Raw genomic sequence first — 22,258 nt, forward strand, 5'->3', positions numbered from 1 at the left:
TTCATTTTCAACCGCATTCTTCTTTTCCCTGGTTTACTAATTACTGTCATATCATTTTTACTGGGCAGCTTGCGTCAGTTATTTGCGCCTTTTGGTAAATCAGTTTTCCAAATGTTTGTTGTGCTTCGCATGTCAATGAAATATACTGTGTGTTAAAATGGAAAATCAGAATGAAGATTACATGTTTGCCAAACGTTTACAGGACGAGTTTGATAAAGAACTTCTAGAAATCAGCTCTGATGAGGACGATGTTTGTTTTGTCAAGACTGTGCAGCAAGACCATGAACTAGCCGTGGAACTCCAATTGAAATATGAAGCAGAAGCAGTCGAGCTGATGTCGGATAGCGACGACGACGTTATTTTGCAAGCTGATGCAGGCTCGCAACCTTCCATCGATTCTAAATCGAACACGGTCCCCATTAAGCGAGAAAAAAATCAAGAATTTCGCTCCGAACCTAAGATTTTCAGGGCAGAGGTATGTATGCGTGTCGTTGCGGACTAAGCTACCATAATTGACGGACATTTTTCTCTTCTAGCCCAATGATCTGAATTGCGAAGAATATTTCATAGAAGAACTTCAAACGTATGTAGATCCGGATAACACTTTCGAATGGAAGTTCATCGATGTGTTACCGGATATTCGTGCTGTTTTCGAGAAGTTCGATGAACTATTTTTCCAGTCCCGCTTTAAAGCCAAAAAAATCTCCATTACTTGGTCAGAATCAATGGGCAATAGCTGTACAAACCGAAACTTCAACGATGAGGAAGGAAGGTATACCATTGCCTTGAACGCACCGTTGCTGACATTACGTCCTAGAATCCAAATAATCAGCATTATTTTAGTAAGTATGCAAAACGACAGATCATGGTCGAAACAATATGCGATATGCGTACTATTAATTTCTTTTTAGCATGAAATGATCCACGCTTTTCTTAAAATGGAAGGAACAAAAGAGCCGAACAATGGACATGGAGAAAATTTTCGCAAGATCATGATACACTTTAACACCATGCTCCACACAAACATATCGTTCAATCACAAGCTGAACGATTCCAGTCTAGTTTGTCGAACTGAGTGGTACCGCTGTACAGGAATTTGCCACAACTACAAACCATTTCACGGAATCGTGCGATCAGTTGAAGGGCCCCCGGGTTTGCATAATGAATGGTGGAAAGAGCACGCAGACAGTTGTGGAGGCACATTTTACAAAATTTATGAAATGAGCAAAAAAATGAACGGAATTGTCTCTACTCGTTATGCAGTAAATGTAAAATACATGCTGCCAAAACGAGAAAACATACGTGGACGGTACAAGACTGCTCTTGCACCAAAAGAATCGATCGATTTGACAACAGATATTCCGAGCATAATTTCTACCGTGAACTCCGACATCGTCGCAGTCGATGTGGATGAGCATGACGGCATTTCTACTGGCTCTGGTGCTGCCGATAAATTCATAGCTAGTTTTTCCCGTTCCATTCCGTTTACTCGGGATGCTTGTGAAATGCAATGCCCCATTTGTCAAGATCGTGTTAAAAGAAAACTCTTCAGCAGCCACATCGACGGTTGTAAAGGATTTGTACGACTTGTTAGCTGGAAAAAGTCCGCTAATGGCAAAATTGTCCAGAATGGATTAATGGAACTTAAGGCCCAACCTGGATTGCAACCTACGACGACCGGCCAGAGATCCCGTTATTTTTTCGACCCATCGGCATCATCATCATCATCTAATTCTTCGTTCAATCGCTATCAACAAGCCAAACGACAACGGTTTGGTTGATTTAAAGGGGTATCAGCAGCGCACGAATGACGTCGACCTGCGCGTAAACAAATTCCAGCTGTAAACAATCGCATCAGCTGTGTTTTGTTTACAAACTCCCGACACCGGTTTGCCGCAGGCTGTTATTTGCCGGTTTGTAAACATTGCTCAGTGTTCCCAGCTAAGCTCAAGTTCCGCTCTCTAAAAATGAAATCCCCGTTAAAATGGAATAAAATTGTTATTTATACAGTTCGTTTACCAGTGAGAATACGTGACACGATAAATCGAAATGTGTGTTTATTTTGATTCTTAAAAGGTATTGGAAACAGAATTTAAAAGCTATTTATTAGTTCGCTCCAATACCAAAGTCTTCCTGGCAACACGGCAACCGCACTGAAAATGTATAGCTTCTGAACCCCACAGTATAACTGTATCCTCCAATTGACAGCTCCGGCAACATTTTTTGATGATCCTTGGGATGACAAAGTTGGCTGTGCTGTCAAAAGGAAAAATTATTAAGTACCAAGATGGCTGCTCACTCGGGAGGAGCTGACTGGGCTGCTGTTTTAAAACCTTTTCTTTCATCATCAAGTGAAACTGTTAACAAAAATGATGTGCTCAATTTTGCAAAAACCATCATACAAAAGTAAGTAAACCATTATGTGCCGTGTTTGAGGTCCTTGAGATTGGTAAATTGGATTGCGAATTTCACGCACTATCATGTACGGAGGAGGCAACCATTTTCAATACTCTGCTACGCAATCACTGATGATACTTTAACGCAATACTGTGCTCTTTTCATCTCTCTTAGCGAATTCGAAATCCTGGAACATGAACCTTCTCACAAGCAGTTTTTCGATTATCTGGTTGCATTGGCAGCCGAAAACATCTCTAATCAGGTCACTTCGCGTAAGTACATTGCCCCATTGCGGAGCACCTAATGTCGGCCATACTTGTATTGATTTTTCTTCCGAAGGATGTTGCAGTTGTTGACGTAGGTTTGTGGTTGCACAGTCATCTTTGCTTGACACATTGCATTACACTGAATCACTGTTGAAAATGTAATCGAAAAATGAAAATTGCGAAAAAAATCTAATTCTTTTTTTTTATGTATTTCAGTATCGCAAGCACAACTTCAACAACTAACGGAAGCTTCATCAATTTTAATCCGTTATGTAATTCAACACCTGGATACGACCTCTCCATGCAAGCCAAGCATTTTGTTGATGGCTCTCAAGGCTCTATGTGAACGTAAAAAGCCCGAAGAAGCCACCAACAATGCATGCTTGGGCTTATCTATCCTGTCCGTATCCGGCATGAAGTACCTGAAGTATCCGGAAATCCCAGGCAGTAAAACATCATCGGTTGGTGGTCCTGGCGGTGGCAGCGTCGGTAGTTCCGGGACTGGTTCTGTCGATAAAGACAGCCCGAAGGCGGAAATGAAACGTTCCCGTTCAGATTTATCGACGGCAATTTTACAGCAGCTGACGAAACCGCTCTTCAGCTGGCCATTGACTTTTGTTGCCCTCAGCGATGAGCAGATCGATTGTACGGTATGTTTTCCTTAATCATAGTAATATCTGACTAACATATTTTCGGTTGCATTGATTTTAAATCACAGCGACGATAATAGCATGCTGTGGCAGTTTTTGTTAGCAAGCATATTTCAATGGAGCCAATCTGTCCAATTTGCTCAAAATTACTAACAGCCCCTTTGGGGAAACTGGTTTTAACCAGCTGTGGTCATGTTTTCCATTCAATTTGCTTAAGAATTTGGTACAACATCTTCCGAACATGTGTCGTTTGTTGCAATAGCTATCCAGAACCATTCCGTATAATTTATCCTGTAAATGTTCCTTTGGAAAATTTGTCACTTGAGCATAAAACGCAATGCTTTCCAACTTTCGAAACACCCACGTGGAAGAAATGTCAAGAACTTAGAAGTTTATTGAAAGCTAGAGCTAAATGTGTTGAGAATCTTGTGACCAAACGAACATTCGATGAAGCGTTCAAGTGAAAAAGTTTAAACGTTCCTTCGTTTTTTTTTTAATTTATTTAGGAGCTGTTTATCAAACAAAATCTACAGTGTATGCAACTGATGAATGCCGGTGATTCGTTGCTCGCTTGGTGCACAACGGCACTAACAACGTTGGCCAAATATCGCTTCAAGTACGAAGAGTGCACCATGTTGGGTCGTCCGCTGTATCTGCCGGTCACGAACACAGAGGCAAACGCCGTCAAGTCTGCTTTCAGTCATATGGAATCGGACATTTCCAATCTGCTGGTCGCTATGTCACTTCCGCTGCTCGAGCCTTTGACGCCGAAGAAAATCAACCTACTGTCACAGTGTGCCATGTCGGCACTGTACTGCGCTGTGCTGGCCTCGACTGCTGTCAGTGTTGTTACCATGGCATCGGCTGGTTCACAGAAGTCGGCCTCTTCCAGCCAACTGCAGCAAGCACAGTCCTCTCAGGTAGGCGGAGTCAGTAGCCAGTTACAAAAAGAAAACGAGGATGAAGAAGACTTCGCACGCGTTATCGTCGACAAAGCGTTGGAGATTTTCACCAAGATCGGCAACCGCCTGAAAGCATCAACCCGCACGCACATTTATCAGAATCACATCTGTATGGGCGCGTGGCTGTTAATTTCCGGCATCCAAGGAACAATGGGAGCATCGGGAAACACTAGCGGGCTGCAGCAACAGATGGCTCCGGTGTCGTCGGCAAAGGCATCGGAAGATAATCTGAAAGGGCGAAGCCCACTGAAAACGCTCGATGTACCGCAGATGGCATCCACTGCGCAACCTGCGCCCGCTTTGCGCGTGAATCTTTTCAAGGTGCAGCAAGGCTTCGGTGTGCTAAATGCGGCCATCGCACGCCACAGCATCACGCTGCTCACAGAGTTGATTGACGATCTGAAGATAGATTCGCGTACGGACGAAGAAGAGTACAGTAGCATCGAATCAGCCGGGTTCGATATTCTTGGACAGTACACATCCATACAGCGCGTTGTCCGTGTGCTAAACAGTGCTACACTGCAGCAGCTGCTAACCTTCCTGGCTACGGTTTCGTATCGCAAAGCTTGCACGCTCCGTCGTATCAACACCAAAAGCAACAACGATGGCGAGCCAATGAGCTACAGTGATTCGACAACTTACTTCAATGATACATTCTCTTGCTCGGAGGAAAGTGAACCGGAGGAAGAGGACAGCGATAGCTATCTGGGCCTATGGTTCAAGGAAACCCTTTCCCCTGAAGCGAACGAAGAAATGACCGACTCGCAGGAGCAAGAAAACAAGGACGAAAAAGGGCGTCATGGAACTACGCTCGTGCCGGCGAAGGACGAACCGCACGAGTATCTCAATTTGGCTTCCGTGATATTTAACTTCTTTGATGTGTCGCTTGGTGGAAATCACGTCTTTTTGGTGCGGTACGTTAAAACAGGCCTCAGCGAGCAACAGATGGTGCTGATGGCTAACATCCTACGCGATCTCGACCGTGATTCTGCCCGTGGCGAACCGGACAATTCCGGCTGCCTGCAGTGGCAGAATGCGATGGTCAAATTTGCCGGAGCAGTTGGCCGCTACCTGCACAATTTAATTTCGAACTCCCTCCTCAACGAATCGCTCCAGTCCGCTCTGCTGCTGCATCTTGGTGTGTCACCATGGACGCAGGACTCAAACATTTGGCCGTTGCAGGTGTACTCTCGCACGCTTGCCGTCCTGGCGCAGATTCTTTTGCTGAAACCCCCGCAGGAAAAGGAAGCTGCTTGTCTATCCGTATGGCACCGTCTTGTCAACACACTCGTCGAAGGTGTGTGTTCGACGCAGACCATCCCAAATGAGTCGGAAATCGAAGATCTAAATGTAGAACACGCCCAGCTGCTGCTGTTCCTGTTCCACTCGCTAAATCTGATGCAGAAAAAGTCGATTCTTCTCCTGACGGCCGGTGGAGTGATTCGTTGTTCGGAGGTTTGCCGCAGCGTGACGTCCGATAAACCGTTGCGTGATCATCAGATCATGCTTCTGTCGCGTTTGCTACTTTTCCTCGAGTATCTCATGAAGCACCTGTACAATCCTCCTAACGTGCTGCTGGAGCAGGTGCGCTGGAACTTGTTCAGCGTGTTCACGCTCGACAGCGAGCAGAAGCTGGCCGATCTGGTGAACTACAAAACCAAACTCATGTCGTTCTGCCGCAAAGACATCGAGGACAAACATCGCAAGCTGGCAAACGAGTTCAGCGTTGGTGGTGTCAAACCGAAATTTTATTCGCTCACCACGGTCGAGTCAAAGGTGCAGCAGGAGTTCAAACTCGACGGTTTGGCCTGGAACTTCATTCTTTGCACTCCAGACAAGTTGAAGTATCCATGGCTGATCGATGCGTTGATCGACATCTTGGGCATCACGGACATGTGCCTGGCACGCATTCCCTTCCAGACACTGTGTGCTGTGCATTACTGTTTCAGTCTATGTTGGAAGCTTCTGCTCGGACTCCCACCATCCACGCAGCACGTAGAAGCGTTGATGCAGGAGAAACCGCCGAACTTGCACTCCCTGCTGTGGTCCATCCGGTGCCTGCATCCAATCACCCATTCGCATTATCTGATCGTGAACAGTCTCGTAAAACAAGTAATTACACTAAACACGCATGAGTTTTATCTACGCTAGACTAATATGTTTCCACTCCTGCAGGGCATGTACACTCAGTCAGCTGAGGCTATGTGGCTCCGATTGACGGAGCACATTTCTGACGTGAAATACAGCTTGAAAATGACACTGCTCGGGCTGGAATCTTTTGCAAAAAGTTTTTCAGCCGAACAACCGCGGCTTTCGAAGATCATCCTTCTGGACGGCTTGGTATCGCACTTGTACGCCGTGTGTTGGGCTGAAAAGGAGGGAGTTAACGTAAAAATAAACAAAACAACCGTCAACACGGCAACATCTGCCGCAGCAACAGGGGTAATAAATGTCCCTTCTACCGGAGCAGGGGCAACGAATGATGGTAGTACAAGCAGCGCGGGATCCGTTGCCCAGGCGGCTTCAGGTACTCAGGCGGGACAGTCCGTCGTGGGGACTGGTACGCCATCGAGTGGCTCTTCCGGCGCTAATCCATCAGAAGTGTCCCGTGTGGAGCTCACGAAAAACCTCATGCACGCTCTGTTGGATGCTGTTGAAATTGTTCGGGAGGCAACCTAGTAAGAGAGAAATTTGTTTCGGTACTTATTATTTACCCGAGTGTTTGGATTTTACTAACATGAATCGGTTTACTATCATTCATTTCAGTAAAACCATGTTCCAGAATTTGAGTGGGCAAATACCTTCCTGCTTGATCGAACCGCTGATCGCTATCGCTGGCACGAAAAATCCCTTCTGTCCAGATCTCGCCCAGCAATTGGTGGCCTGCATCACTGGCCACGATAAGGACATAATAACGGTTGATTGGCGCAAAAATCTACTCAATGTAAATGAGGATAATTTCGCCAGCGGCTCGTTCCCCGTAGAGGTGCACACGCTCACCGTCATCGATGCACATTTGACGGAACTTTCCAAACATCTTTCCTTCTCCGTGCTGCTGTCGCTGAAGAACTCGCTGAAGTCGGCCGTAAACCTCATCTACTACATGTTGAACTACGACGACGCGAAGCTGGACGAGCGCCTGAAAGAGATCCTCATACCGATGATTTTCGATCTCCGCACGGAGTACTTGTACGGTTCGATCCATAAGTGTTTGGAGTCACTGTTGGGTGGAGACAGCAACTGTGAGGCCTATCAACTGGCTGCCTTTTCGAACATCATCCGGCACAGCTACCAGTTTCTGATCGAGTATACCGACCTTTGCGCAACCGGTCGCTCGACAAACATCGACGAATCGGTCCTGTGTAGTATTCTCAAGTACTGGGAATCGTTGCTCGACAAGCCGATGGGGTTGCGCGCGATGCGCAACTTTTTCTACGAATCGAAGGCCGGCAACTTGGTGCAGATTCTGCTCTCCTTCACCGGTACGAACATTTCGCAGGCGTACTCTACGCGGGTGTTGCAGTTTTTCGAAAAGTTGTTTCTGGCGGCCGAAAAGCTCGACGCGTTGTTCGACGAGGAGGAGCTTTGCATCTGCATCGGCGATCTGGCGAATACAGATAGTGCCCGTTTGAAGAGCTGGCTAAGCCACATCTTGCTCGGTCCGGGAGGCATCAGTCTGACGGCGAATGCATCGAACAACTCTAGCAATGTGCCGACGCCGACGAACATGGCCACCGTTTCAGCGATGCCAAGTATGACCGATCAAACGGCGGCCGTCAATGGTGGAGCGGGCGTTTCGGAAACCACTACCACCGCCGCAAACGCCCCAACTACAACGGAAGCGGACCAACATGACGCGATGGATATTGACTATGAATGTATGACGAAAGGAGGAAGCGGAGGATGGCAAGTGGCCGCTACGAGCTGTGGCAAAGGAGGTCCTATGGACGAGGCGTCAGGCGAGGCATTGGAACGAAATGGGAAGCTGTTGCAATCGCTCGTAAAGTATATCGTGGTGGAGAACCGCATTTCATCGTCCGTGTCGGAGGCACTGTTTCAGGCACTCATTCAGATCGGCCACAATCTGCTCTCGCCGACGCAGGAAGCGATCGAATTTTCCGACCTACTGCAAGTGATGATAACGCTGGCGGATGCGGGTAAAGGTCGTGGCCATGCATTGCTTTTTGCCGCCGCCATCGACTGGCTGGACGTTTGCCGTGGGCAAGTACTGGATGCCGGGAAGAGCGGCTCCAGTGGGTGGAGGGCCGCGATCCAACTGAACAACGTGACCGCGATACTGAAGTATATGAACGATCTACTGGTTGGGCTGGGTACGAAAGGAAGCCGCACGTTCAGCCCACCGTGGGACGACGAATCGCCGCTCGAGGCGGACGATATCCTGGAAGAGTTGACCGGAGGAGTGGACGAGGAGGAAAGCACGGTAGAGGACTCGGACGAAGATAGTCTAGGCAACAAGCTATGCACGTTTTCGATCACGCAGAAAGATTTTATGAACCAACACTGGTACTACTGTCACACGTGCAAGATGGTGGATGGGGTCGGCGTGTGCTCGGTTTGTGCACGCGTGTGCCACAAAAACCACGACATCAGCTATGCGAAGTATGGAAACTTTTTCTGCGACTGTGGCGCCAAGGAGGACGGGTCCTGTCAAGCGCTAAGCAGGCGCAGTGCCTCGGGACACGGAGAGGAGTCGATCCTCGGCTCGTCATCTGCCGCTGGCTCGCTGCTGCCTAGGTCTTCGGATGCCGATAGCGTCCTGCTTACGACTGCCGGCAGTTCCATCCGACGGCGTCGTGCGTCGAGTCCTTCGCACGAAAGTGGTTCCGGCACGAGCCGTGCAGGTCAAGGCTTTACGTCCGAGAAGGAGCAACAACTGATGAAAATCATCGAATCATCCCGGGAAGCACTCAATAACCCTGGCCAGTGGAAGACAGTGGTGCGGTGCATCTTGGCGTTCTTTAACACGCTAATGCCAACGATAAAGGATCACTGCGCGCGTTACTCCCCGGTCGGATGTTTCTGGCGCGCGAAGAGCGCTATCGAGCGACTGCATCGGCCCGAAAAGTCGTACGTTCTGAGCGATGAAATCATGATCGCTACGCTCGGCTCGCAGGAGGGAGCGTTTGAAAACGTTCGCATGAACTATTCCGGCGAACAGGGCCAAACGATCAAACAGCTCCTGTCGAACAACATGGTGCGCCGCGTGGCCCTTTGCTGCTTAGCATCGCCGCACGGTAAGCGACAGCAGTTGGCCATCTCGCATGAGAAGGGCAAGGTTACGATCCTACAGCTATCGGCGCTGTTGAAGCAGGCGGACGCGGCGAAGCGAAAGCTAACGCTCACCCGACTTGCATCGGCTCCGGTTCCCTGCACCGTGCTCTCGTTGGCCTCCAATCCGGCCAACGAAGACTTCCTCGCCGTGTGTGGACTGAAGGAGTGTCACATTCTTACCTTCACCAGCTCGGGCACGGCAACCGATCACATCGTGCTGACGCCGCAACTTGAGACGGGCAACTTTATCAAGCGCGCCATCTGGCTTCCATCGTCGCAAACGAAGCTGGCCCTGGTGACGGCGGACTTTGTGAAGATATACGATTTGGCCGAGGACAGCTACAGCCCGCAGTACTACTTCCTTGTTCCGAGCGGCAAGATTCGGGACTGTACGTTCATGTACGACGCGGATGGCACGTACCATATGCTGATCATGTCCTCCCTGGGCTACATCTACACGCAGCCGTTGAGCGCCGAAAGTCTAGCCAAGCATGGGCCCTTCTACGTAACTAGCACCCTCGAGCTCGACCATCCGCTGATCACAGACGACAACAACCAGATCCTGGCGGGAGGTGTTTCCATCTACTACTCGCACGTGTTGCAGCTGCTCTTCTTCAGCTACACTGCAGGGCGCAACTTTATGGCCCCGCTGACAGACATCAACGAGGGCGTCAAGTGCGTCATCAATCTGGTGTGCAACCCGAGCTCGAAGCTGTTCTCCAAGGCGACGACCCAGCCGCTCTGCCAGTGGACCGAAATTCCCGGCCACCCGGGGCTGGTCTGCGCGATGATGCAGAACCTCAACAATCCGGTCATCTTCATGATCAAACCGGACGGCTACATGGCGCAGGAGATCAAGGCGCAGAATGCGAAGGCAAAAATTATGGACATGGTAGCGATTCGGCACAGTGTTTCGGGCGTCGAAAAAACGACCCTCATTCTGCTGTGCGAGGATGGAAGTCTGCGTATCTATGCGGCGCACCCGGAAAACACGGGCTACTGGCTTTCGCCGGAAGTGCAGCCGATCGGGTTGCAACAGACGGCACTCGGTAGCGGTGGAGTGCTGTACGGTAAATCGGCTCGAAAATCGAAAAAATCCGGCAAACATGCCAACCACGGAGGCTCGGGCGGTTCATCCTCGTCGGCATCGGGAAAGGCTGGCACCGGCTCCGCACCCGTTTTCCCGATCGATTTCTTCGAACACTGCACCCTGATGAACGAAGTTGAGTATGGCGGTAACGATTTACTGCAGATTTACAACACGCAACATCTGAAGCATCGGCTGAACTCAACCGGCTTGTACGTAACATCGACTAAATCGACCGGATTCACTCTCGATGTCATCAACAATGATCAGAACCTGGTCATCACAGGTAAGATCCGTTTATCCAAACCATTTTTACGAATTGTTCTCCTTACGGCATTATTCCAAAACAGATCTATTCTATTTAAATGTATTGCTCGTTCTTCTTTTTACAGGCGTCCGTATTCAAATCGGATCACAAGATGTGATGAAAGCTCCACATCGTGTGACCATTCTGGGCCGATCGGTCACGACTACGGCTGTGCGGGCCCGCTGGTTCGACATCCCGCTAACGCGAGAGGAAAGTTTGCAGTGCGACAAAAAGCTTAGCATCCACTTTGGCCCATCGGCGGATGCGGAACAAATCACCATTCTCGATAGTATCAAGATTTACGGCAAAACGAAGGACGTTTTCGGATGGCCCGAGGAGGCAGAAGACGTCGCCGGCGGTGGTGGTGGTGGTGGAAGTGCTGGTCCGTCGAGTAATGGTGCATCGGGAAGCGTCGGGCAAATGGTGGCCGCCACCAATGGCAACGATGGAAGTGGCGCCACGAACGAGGCGAACGGTACCTACGGAATGTACATGACCTCACTCGACCGTATGCTTTCCAGCATGCTGCACGTACTGGACAGTGGCATTTCACTGCTCGGTGGTCCGGGATGCGAGGACAATTATCGCCAGACGGCGGTCGACGTGGCTACGAATTTGATACTTTTCCCCACGGTGAACGTGGTGCAGCAGAATGCACGCAATGTGCTCATGACCTGTCATCAGAGCAAGGCCGCGTACCATGCGTACATGGACAAGGAGATCCTGAGCCACATCTACAACCAATTGAAGCAAATGTACGAATCGACCGAGTGCGGCGATGTCGATCCGGAAGAGTTCTACCGCGCAGTCTTGATGATGCGTAGCATCGCCATCCAGCGGCCACAGGCTATGGCGAAAATTTGCGCCGACCAGCAGATGGACATCCTGCCACTGATAATGGTACTGATGAAAGAGTTGTATCGCATTACGCCTGCCTTCGAGGAACCGATAGCTATAGTCAAGCGTGGCCTTTGCCACGTGGAGGCGGTTATTTACTCGTTGGTCGAAATCATCTACGCATTCGCGCTGGCCGATGCCGAACAAGTCGACCGGATGACGAAGTTGTTCGTGCAGCTGCTACTAGACGCAGCGCCGATCATTAGTCACAGTGCAAAGCAGGCCATGATACACCTGCTGCGGCCAAAGGTAAAACGACGCAAGGTCGTACTGATCGAAAGCCCCCCCGTTTGCTCGACTCCAACCCCGTCGGCAGTGGCGGGACCATCAGGGACATCTTCAGCGGCGTCTGCTGCTGCTGCTGCTTCCGCTCCTGCGTCTTCATCTGTACAAAGTGGACCATCATCATCTGCCGGACCATCATCAAGTGGTGCAAGTGGAAGTGGTGGCTCTGGCGCGGGTGCTGGTCCAAGTGGCCAGGCGAACGAGGACTTTGCAGCAGCTGCCGCCGCAGCGGTCGGTGGAATGCAAGAAGTAGATGCTATCGAATCACTCGGACTAGAACCGGGTGCTGGCCATCCGGCGCTGGCGTCATTGGAAACGCTGCTCGGAGTGGGTTTTCCGCAACTGCTCGAAACACCGGATGCGGACGATGACACAATCATGGAGATCGCAATTGCGCTGAGCCTGCAGGATAACGAGGCTGATCTGCAGCTGCTTCAGCAGAGCATCGCGAACTATCAAGGACGCAATCGAAACCCGGCGGCGGTGCAGGGTCTGGCGGCAGCCATTGCCGGTGGGTCATCGTTTAACGCGGAATCAAACGCTTCGGGCGGTGGCTCGGACGATGACGAAATATCGAACGTTGCTACGGAAGGGTCGACCCTGCGCACTTCTCCGGCTGGTGAGCATGCAGGTAGCGGCAGTGGCGGATCGGAGAGTGGTTGCAGTGGAGTAGAAAGCATCGGCGGCACCTCGGGCAGAAGCTCAACCTACGAGGAACAACCGAATCCGTCGCCTCCACGCACCTCCGTGGTGGATCAGATGCAGCCGCAAACGTCGTCCGGTCCGGCAGCATCGACTTCCTCTGCCGCACCGCCGGCGCCCCAAGCGACCGCAGCCGAGTCGAACGAGACGACGACGGACAGTGGTGCAGAAAACGCGAGAAAACTGCATGTCCTACGCTTCTCCATCCTCAGTCAAATGGTCGATAACTTTTCCGCACTGGATACAGTCACTGGCGCTCAGTGTATTCCGTTCATGCAGGTCGTTCTGATGCTTACTTCCGACCTTGAAGGTTCGCAGGAAGCAGATCAACAAGTGCTCAACCGTCTGCTGCAAGCGTTGATTGATCGTCTCGAGATTCCATCGACGAAGCTCTACCTGATGGCCAACCGTAGCCCAAAGACGGAAGTGCAGCTCGTTGTGTTACGTTTGATCGGCGTGCTCATGGGCAAGGTGAAGTCGAAATCATCATCATCCGCCGCCGCTGCCGCCGCCGCCGCCGCCGCCGCAAGCAGCAGTGCTGCCGGTGTCGATCGCTCAGCTAGCCAGGCGACCCTGGACAACGCCACGTATGTGGCGCAGGCCACCGCGAACGCTCTGATGAAACACAACGCGATTCCGTACTGCCTGATGATAATGGAATCATTTTTACCACATTGGAAAAACGCCCCGACCACGACCTCGGGCGATGACCCGGCAACCGCAGCAGCGTTACCTGCATTGGTGTCTGTTTCGAACGCATCGAATTCCTCTTCCGCTGGTGGATCCGCCGGTGGAAGTGCTGCGACCGCTTCCGGCAGTAGTGCCACTTCGAACGTGCTGCTCAAGCCAACACTCTACGGTATCGTACCGGACATGCAGCCGTTCTTCGCGCGCCCCTTCCCCAAAGGCTCGAACGATGTGTTCGAGATGTACGCACAGATCCTGACCGAGATGGCCGTGCGTTTGCCGTACCAGATCCTCAAGCTCTCTTCGGGGCACCCATCGACGCACGAGTGGTATCACTCGCTGTGCGAGTACATGACGGCAACGCTGTGCGAGTACATGATGTACATGCAATCGCCGGTCCTTCGGCGCCAGGTCCGCAAGCTGCTGCTGTACATTTGCGGCAGCAAGGAAAAATATCGTCAACTACGCGACCTCCACTCGCTCGATACGCACATGAAGGCGGTCAAGAAGTGCTGCGAACAGACATCCGTTACCGGCAGCAGCACGCATACAACGATTCTGAGCTACGACGCGCTGGTTGAGCTGACGGAACATTTCCGCGCCTGCCAGGAGATTGCCTCGATTCGCACCGGCAACTGGCAGAAGTTCTGCGTGCGCAACGCGGACATACTTTCCTCGCTGCTGAACATCAGCACGTACCAGCTCGAAGAGGGCGTATCAACCATCATTCTTCAGCTGCTGCAGTCGGCAATTTGCAATCCGACTGGTGCGGCGGTCGTGCAAGCTCCGCCTTCTCTGAAGTCCGCGTCAGCGTCCTCCTCCGGAGTGACGGTCGATCCGCTGATGAAAGTGTCGGTAGTGGTGAAGGACCGAAAGGATCGTGACAAGTCGGAGGAATCGGACACGGCGGCCGCTCCCTCCGAGTCCAAGTTTGATCCGGCGCATTGCATCGCGCTGGTGGTACAAATTTTCAACCAGATCGCGCCGGCCAATTTGAGCAAGTTCATCCGAAGCTTCCTGCTGGAAACGAACTCCACGTCGATCCGCTGGCAGGCGCACAGTCTGGTGTACGCGTTCTACGAAAACAGCGCGGACCTGCACAAGGAGACCCTCCTGCAATGCCTTTGGGACCTGTGGCCACTGCTGCCAGCGTACGGGAAGCGAACGGCGCAGTTTGTCGATTTGCTCGGTTTCCTGACGCTCAACACCCGCTCCCTGATCGACAAGCTGCCCGGCTACACGGCCCAGGCCGTGTCGGTACTGAGGCAGCAGAACGAGCTGCTCTCGAAGCACCCGAACGCTCCGATCTACACCGCACTGGGGCAGGTGCTGGAGCTTGAAGGGTTCTACCTGGAATCGGAACCGTGCCTGGTGTGCAACAATCCGGAGGTACCGTTCTCCAACATCAAGCTGTCGACGGTGAAGGTGGACTCGAAGTTTACCACGACCACGACGATCGTGAAGCTTGTGCAGAGCCACACCATCTCGAAGATCGTACTGCGAATTGCCGACTTGAAGCGCGCGAAGATGGTGCGGACCATCAACATCTACTACAACAATCGCACGGTGCAGGCGGTCGTGGAGCTCAAAAATCGCCCCCTGATGTGGCACAAGGCGCGCAAGGTAACGCTGCAGTCGGGACAGACGGACGTGAAGATCGACTTTTCGCTGCCGATCACGGCCTGCAATCTGATGATCGAGTATGCCGATTTCTACGAAACGGTCAGCGGATCGAGCGAGAGTCTGCAGTGTCCGCGCTGCAGTGCGGTCGTGCCGGCCAATCCTGGAGTCTGCGGAAACTGTGGCGAAAATGTGTTCCAGTGCCACAAATGTCGCGCGATCAACTACGACGAAAAGGATCCGTTCCTGTGCCACTCGTGCGGCTTCTGCAAGTACGCCAAGTTCGACTACAGCATCTACGGGCGAGCGTGCTGCGCGGTCGATCCGATCGAGTCGGCCGAGGACCGAGCGAAGACGGTCCAATCGATACACACCTCGCTGGAGAAGGCCGACCGGTCGTACAAGGCGCTGCAGAACAACAAGCAAATTCTCGAGCTGCTCGTGCAGAAGGTGTCGGAGCATAAGCTAGACCGCGTACTAGACGAGACGCTGCTGGGCGCGTCGGTCAGTGGCGGTGCATCGGCGGTGGTTGTCGGTGGCACATCGCAGGTCAACAAGGTGATACAGCTGTTGGCGCAAAAGTATTGCGTCGAATCGAAGACGACCTTCGAAGAGCTGAGCAAGATCATCCAGAAGGTGCAAGCGTGCCGCAAGGAGCTGGTGGCGTACGATCGCAGCCAGCTGGACGCACCACTTCCCTCGTCAATGTCGGCCAGCTTCGCTTCGGGCACTACGCCGAACAGACCACCCGTCGTCGCGCTGAACAAATGCTATGGCTGTGCGCTTGCCTCGACCGAGCAGTGTCTCACGCTGCTACGCGCAATGGCCTCGAATATGGCCTGCCGAGTGGGACTTTGCAGCCAGGGCTTGGTGCAGGAGTTGGCCATGAACAATCTGCGCCGTGGAACGCACCAACTGCAGGACGAGGTACGTCAGCTTTTGTGCCTGCTTACGCGCGATCTTCCAGAAGCCACCGATGCCCTGTGTCAGCTGCTGCAGGATCGTGTCAAAATGGCCCTCTCCGGTACGGTGCCACTGGCCAGCCTGGACTCGGCCGTTCGCCACGAGATGGCACTTCTGGAAGCGATGACCGGGCAGGACGATAGTTGCTGGGAAACGAAGTTGCGCACCGTAATCGAACTGTTCCTGCAGGCATCTCGTGACGCTCGCGGTCCCGCAACGGCCGTCATACACCCCTGCTTGCGTATCGTCCAGTCGCTGATTTGTCCTCCGCTCGCGACGGCCAGCAGCAGCAGACATCACCAGGCGCACCATAAGCACGAGCAGAACGTGTCGCAGCAGCTGCAGGACCTCTGCACGGTTCAGCCAACCGAAGGAATTACGGTCAGCTATGAAAAATGGATCGCCGGCGATGCGAATCACTCGTTTGCGGCCTGGAAAGCCCGAATGCCACCGACCCCCAGCGCGGCGGTGCCCCCACGTCGTGGCGCAGACGAAGCAGCAGGACAACAGGGTTCGTCGCTTCCACTGGGAACGTCAGCGTTCCGGACGGCGTTGGAACAACGGCGGTCCGTGGTGAGAAACGCTTACCTGTCGGAAAAGTACGGCAGACGTTGGCACCAGAGGACGCTAGCCAAGGGTGTCCCATCGATCCCGGTGGAACTGCAGGCTGCCTGGTTGCAACCGATTCTGTTCAACACAAACTCCCGCCTCGGCCGTCAGCTAGCGTGTGCCCTTATAACGTCGCTCAGTCGCACCAACGAACGCAAGCGGGAGCTGCTTGATCTGCTGACCGGATTCTTGCGCTACGTCGGCGAAAGCGGAGAGGCGAGCGCAGAATTTATAGCGCTATATCGTATGCTGGCAGACGAGAGTCCCTGGCGGCAGTATCTGGCGCTGAAGGGCGTCCTGTCGCTGCTCGTCCAGCTCGTCACCGTGGAAATCGAAAAGATCCACTGCCTCGAGGAAACCACCCTCTCGACGGACCTGGCCCAAGGTTACGCCCTACGCCAGCTAGTGGAGCTGATGGCCCTGTTCTTGGACAACGCGCAAATCCGCAAAGCGTACAAAGGGAAGCTGCTGGGTCCGGTGCTGCAGGGATACCTGGACCTGCGGAAGCTCATCGTGCAACGTACGCGTCAAATCGATGACGCTCAGGAGAAGCTTCTGGAGATGCTGGAGGAAATGACGACGGGTACCGAGGAAGAGACGGCCGCTTTCATGGCGGTCTGCATCGATACGGTACGCCGTACGCCGACGACGGACGTCAAGACGCCGGTGTTCATGTTCGAGCGACTCTGCTCCATCATACACCCGGAGGAGAACGACGTGGGCGAATTTTTCCTGACGCTCGAGAAGGATCCGCAGCAGGAGGACTATCTTCAGGGGCGCATGCTGGGCAACCCGTACCCCTCGAACGAGGCGGGACTCGGCCCACTGATGCGGGATGTGAAGAACAAAATTTGCATCGACTGCGAGCTGGTGGCTCTGCTGGACGACGACAACGGCATGGAGCTGTTGGTGCATAACAAGATCATTAGCCTGGACCTGCCCGTCAAGGAGGTGTACAAGAAGGTGTGGCTGCAGGAAGGTGGCGAACGGGACGGCATGCGTATCGTGTACCGTATGCGCGGCCTGCTCGGCGACGCTACGGAGGAGTTCATTGAGACGCTGAACGCCAAGAGCAAGGAAGAGGTGGACAACGAACAGCTGTACCGCATGGCGAACGTGCTGGCCGATTGCGACGGGCTGAAGGTGATGCTGGAACGCATCGGCAGCCTGCAGAATGTGTCGCGATCGCGCACGCTGCTGCAAGTGCTGCTGAAGTTGTTCCTGCTCAGCGTGAAGGTTCGCCGTTGCCAGGAGGTGCTGTGTCAGCCGGAACTGGGGGCCATCAATACGCTGCTGAAGGTGCTCCAGCTTTGCCTGCAGAGTTCGGAAAGCGATGCGCAGCAGTCGGCCGTTACGGAGCAGCTGCTCGAGATCATGGAGACGATTCTTTCGAAGGCGGCCTCCGATACGTTGGACACGTTTTTGCAGTTCTCGCTGACGTTCGGCGGGCCAGAGTACGTGCAGGCGCTGCTGTCGTGTACGAATTGCTCCAACGTGCGCTACAACCCGTCGGTCCTGCGACATTTGATCCGCGTGCTGGCCGCCCTGGTGTACGGCAACGACATCAAGATGGCCCTCCTGTGCGAACACTTCCGGGCGGTGTTCGATTTCGACCGCTTCGATGCGGAGCGTAATGCGGAGGAGGAGTTTAAGATGGAACTATTTTGCGTACTGACGACCGGCATCGAGCACAACTCCATCGGAGGCACCCTGAAGGACTACATCATGGGGCTGGGAATCGTGGAGAAAGCCTTGGCTTACATTACGGTGCATGCGCCCTGTGTAAAGCCAACGCTGCTGCGCACCGACTCGGACGAGTTGAAGGAGTTTATCTCGCGTGCGTCGCTGAAGTATATTCTGCGCTTCCTCACGGGGCTTGCCACCAAGCACGAGGCTACCCAGCTGGCGGTGGCGCAGGACATCATACCTATCATTCACCGGCTGGAGCAGGTATCGAGCGACGAGCACGTGGGCTCGCTGGCGGAAAACCTGCTGGAAGCGCTCTGCACCGAACCGGCCACGGCCAAGCGGGTGCAGGAGGTGCGCGACTTTACCCGCGCCGAGAAGAAGCGGCTGGCGATGGCGACGCGCGAAAAGCAACTGGACGCGCTCGGTATGCGCACCAACGAGAAGGGTCAGGTGACGGCGAAGGGTTCCATCCTGTCGCAGATCGAGAAGCTGCGCGAGGAAACGGGCCTAGCGTGCTTCATCTGTCGCGAAGGGTACGCCTGCCAGCCGAACAAGGTGCTCGGCATCTACACCTTCACCAAGCGTGCCAACGTGGAGGACTTCGAGATGAAGCAGAAGAAAACGATCGGCTACACGACGGTGACTCACTTCAACGTGGTACACGTAGACTGCCACATGAACGCGATCAGGCTGGCACGGTCTCGCGACGAATGGGAGAGCGCCTCGCTCCAGAACGCCAACACGCGCTGCAATGGCCTGCTACCCCTGTGGGGCCCGGAAGTCAGTGAGTCCTCTTTCTCATCGTCGATGGCACGCCACAACAACTACATGCAGGAATGTACGCAACGGTGTGAAATCACCTTCGCCAGCTCGATGCACGATCTCAAACTGCTTCTGTGGCGTTTCGCCCAGGAAAAGAGCTTCCATGAGGACGCCGGCGGTGGTGGCCCCCAGTCGAACATGCACCTCGTACCGTACCTGCTGTTCTACGGGCTCTACACGTTACTCTCCTCCCGGTCGTACTCGCGCGAGGAAATGATCCTCAGCGGGTACATCGGCCAGAAGCCATCGGAACGCTGGCTCGAGAGCGCCTACGAAGCGGAAGGTCCACTCTACCTGCTGACCATGTCGCTAGCGCTTCACACTCCGTCGGTCTGGGCGCGGCACAAGCTGGTGCACTTGAAACGCCTGATCACGGTCGCCCACGCACGTCACGTCAGCCCGAACTCGGTGTGTAAGTTCCTCGCTCCGGCCAACGACAAGCACCCGAAGGACTACGCTATCTACAAGCCCTACCTGATGTTCTGGGGGCTCAACGATTTGCTCTATCGCAACCTGTTCCGCACCGTCACCACGCCGAAGGACGAAGATTGGCCGATATCGTTGTTCAACTACATCCGCCGCAACGACGAATCGTTGCTCAAGACGGCCGATAGCACGCTGCAAACGTTCACCGAGGAGTACCTACCGTGCGCATCATTTGGCGAGTTTTGTGATGTTGCTGGTATGTTAACGGTTTTCTCCACTCCACGTCGTGTTCGTCGTTTTATCGTTTTCTCTACCCCTCTCTTTCTCTAGGTCTTCTTGGAGACATTGAAAATCCAGACGGTTGGATGGAGGATGTCCTGCAAGCACTTCCCTCTCCTGGTGGAGCGTCCTCTGGCACAGCCGAGGGACCAAGCAGCAGCGCGGAATAAACAGCTTTGCGGAACAGCTCCGAAAATGGAAAAAAATCGGAAACTTATCGTGCAACAAAATGCACAGTAGAACCTAATCGCCCCTTATTCACATTATATTACGACAACAACAACAAAAAATAGGATCACACTCCATGCAATGGTTTATGCTATAGTAACTCACTTCAAAATTGGTATTGAATGTAGAACGAGTGATCGAAGTGATCAATGCTTTCGGCTTTTACGCTATGGAAATAAATTGTAATCCATTTCTAGCGATATTTATTCAATAAAATAATTCATGCTGTAATCAATATAACAGGTTATTAATTTGTAAGGCAATTCATGTGGTCCTTAAAGATTTTAATTCCAAACCAAAGGAAGCGTGCTGGTGTTACCAGTTAGTATTTTTTGTTGCGTGCATTTGCGCTGTCCAATAGGAACTTCACCGAACATCCCGCGGGACCAATTATGGGCGGTAACTTTGGCTTCTCCAGCTCCAGCTGCTTCTGTCTTGCCTGCAACTGTCTTAATTTTCGCTTTAAAAAAGATGTTTCATCCACCGATGACATGGTGTTTGATGTTGAATCACGTTCATCGCCGACGTTCGTCATCTTAATAGGATTTTCTTCGGCCATCTCCGCTCGAGTTGCTAGCTGATCAAAGGAGTCAAATTCCTCCGCAGCGCTATCCTCGCCAGACTTGCACGCTTCAATGTCGTCCATAGAACGTTCAAACGCTGTTTCCTCTTTGATAGCCAGTTGGGCTTCCATGTTTCGACTAAACCAATCTTCTACTTTATTCTGCACTTTCGGGTCAGTAGTTGGTTTTGAGATTTGATTCAACGTCGATAGAACACCGTGACCTAGTAGGGACCCAGGTTTATGTCGCGTTGCACTGTCGATGCCTTCGTTGTTTTGAAAGCGCACCATATCGAGCGTCTTTATCGTGGTAATGACTGTAACAAAGTAATTTTCACGTTGTTAGGGTACATGTAACGATGTAAAGAAGGGACGTAGTCCGCGTATTATACCTTTGAGAAACTCTGTATCCGGGCTGATCGTTACCTGATCCGAGCAGCCGGTTGTAAGTATGTTCACTATGTTGTAAGATTTGTTGTTGTGCATCGTTAAAGATACATCGACGAAATGGACCACCTCTTTCTTCAGTTTAACACGAGCATGCACCACTAGCGACACACTTAAGGCATCATCGAAGACAGTTTGCAGTACTGACACCGCTCCCTGCAACCATTTCCGAGAAAGTGTCTGTACGTTCTTGCCTTGCGTGTAATCATATGCCTAAAAGAAATGGAAAGAAAATATTGAATTTCATGCGAATTGCTTTGGTCTGCTAAGTTACCACTTCGCTAGGCAATATATTCCTTATTGCACCGCGCAAAGCATGCGCAGGATGATTGATGTAGGCCTCCGGTAGTGGTTGAATAGGTTCGTCATACGACTTGATAGGTAAACCTTCGTCCACAGCCCACAGGTGCAGCCAAACGGCGCCGCTCAAATCTATCAGTACCGCGTCCACCTCGCATCTTATCCATCGTTGAAACTCTTTATTTCGCTGGGCAACCATGTCGCCAACTTTCAGTTCACTGTTCGGGCTGTAGGAGAAACCACGGTATCCCCGGTTGGCGAATTCCCGCTCACAATCCTCATTGAATTTTTGCATATATTGCTTCTCGTGATGGTTCGGCAAGTACGACGCCTCCGGTTTGTACCAAAAACAATGAGGGTTGATGTAATGCGTAATACGCACTGTGTTGTCGTCTTCTTCCATGATCACGGATTGCAAAATCAATCTGAGAATGCACGATTGTACAAATCCGATATCGATTGCGAAAAAGTTCTAAAAGTGCTGTTATTTTTACTTTCAAAATACCGAGTACGTGGTCTGTTTACGCAGTTCTTTCGTTCCAGTAGGTCAGGTAGATTGTTTGTGAACTTAATGTCAAAACCAAGATTTGTAATGAAGAGGCTTTTTAGACATTTACCAAATTGCAAGCGATCGAAGCGATTTTGGGAACACATTTCCGAACAAACTTAAGCTGGGACAAGTGTGGCTACAGAACCTATCGCTGGAGCCTAATAAAAAGAAGCGATTTTTCAGGAAGAACTAACCGCTTCTTTATATTCACATTGGCCGCTAATCTTGACA

The 22,258-nt window shown here is 52.2% G+C and overlaps 3 protein-coding genes across 3 annotated transcripts; 2 read left to right on the forward strand and 1 right to left on the reverse strand.

The window, feature by feature from the left end:
* The first annotated feature begins 157 nt into the window (after positions 1–157).
* Positions 158–2,042, forward strand: LOC131258443 (uncharacterized). The gene is made up of 3 exons (XM_058259763.1): positions 158–475; positions 537–842; positions 912–2,042. Exons 1-3 carry the CDS (start codon positions 158–160, stop codon positions 1,779–1,781), a joined length of 1,494 nt encoding a protein of 497 aa, XP_058115746.1. The 3' UTR covers positions 1,782–2,042.
* A 234-nt stretch (positions 2,043–2,276) lies between these two features.
* Positions 2,277–20,420, forward strand: LOC131260103 (protein purity of essence). The gene is made up of 11 exons (XM_058261768.1): positions 2,277–2,406; positions 2,572–2,669; positions 2,880–3,313; positions 3,820–6,387; positions 6,451–6,953; positions 7,042–10,940; positions 11,047–11,372; positions 11,430–13,355; positions 13,413–14,357; positions 14,409–19,917; positions 19,992–20,420. Exons 1-11 carry the CDS (start codon positions 2,288–2,290, stop codon positions 20,108–20,110), a joined length of 16,446 nt encoding a protein of 5,481 aa, XP_058117751.1. The 5' UTR covers positions 2,277–2,287; the 3' UTR covers positions 20,111–20,420.
* Positions 20,355–22,005, reverse strand: LOC131260515 (uncharacterized). Its single transcript, XM_058262256.1, has 3 exons — positions 21,452–22,005; positions 21,123–21,390; positions 20,355–21,047 (listed from the first exon to the last, which is right to left on the reverse strand). Exons 1-3 carry the CDS (start codon positions 21,878–21,880, stop codon positions 20,491–20,493), a joined length of 1,254 nt encoding a protein of 417 aa, XP_058118239.1. The 5' UTR covers positions 21,881–22,005; the 3' UTR covers positions 20,355–20,490.
* Between the last annotated feature and the right edge of the window lie 253 nt (positions 22,006–22,258).

The sequence above is a fragment of the Anopheles coustani genome, chromosome 3 (genome assembly GCF_943734705.1).
Source record: "Anopheles coustani chromosome 3, idAnoCousDA_361_x.2, whole genome shotgun sequence".
NCBI classification, from domain to species: Eukaryota; Metazoa; Arthropoda; class Insecta; order Diptera; family Culicidae; genus Anopheles; species Anopheles coustani.

Bases quoted from the DNA above. Each gene is read 5' to 3' on its own strand.
- LOC131258443 (XM_058259763.1), top strand. From the start codon at position 158: ATGGAAAATCAGAATGAAGATTACATGTTTGCCAAACGTTTACAGGAC. The intron at 476-536 runs GTATGTATGCGT...TTTCTCTTCTAG, and splicing joins CTAAGATTTTCAGGGCAGAG to CCCAATGATCTGAATTGCGA. The intron at 843-911 runs GTAAGTATGCAA...ATTTCTTTTTAG, and splicing joins AAATAATCAGCATTATTTTA to CATGAAATGATCCACGCTTT.
- LOC131260103 (XM_058261768.1), top strand. From the start codon at position 2,288: ATGGCTGCTCACTCGGGAGGAGCTGACTGGGCTGCTGTTTTAAAACCT. The intron at 3,314-3,819 runs GTATGTTTTCCT...TAATTTATTTAG, and splicing joins ATGAGCAGATCGATTGTACG to GAGCTGTTTATCAAACAAAA. The intron at 6,954-7,041 runs GTAAGAGAGAAA...CATTCATTTCAG, and splicing joins ATTGTTCGGGAGGCAACCTA to TAAAACCATGTTCCAGAATT.
- LOC131260515 (XM_058262256.1), bottom strand. From the start codon at position 21,880: ATGGAAGAAGACGACAACACAGTGCGTATTACGCATTACATCAACCCT. The intron at 21,391-21,451 runs GTAACTTAGCAG...CATTTCTTTTAG, and splicing joins ATATATTGCCTAGCGAAGTG to GCATATGATTACACGCAAGG. The intron at 21,048-21,122 runs GTATAATACGCG...ACTTTGTTACAG, and splicing joins GGATACAGAGTTTCTCAAAG to TCATTACCACGATAAAGACG.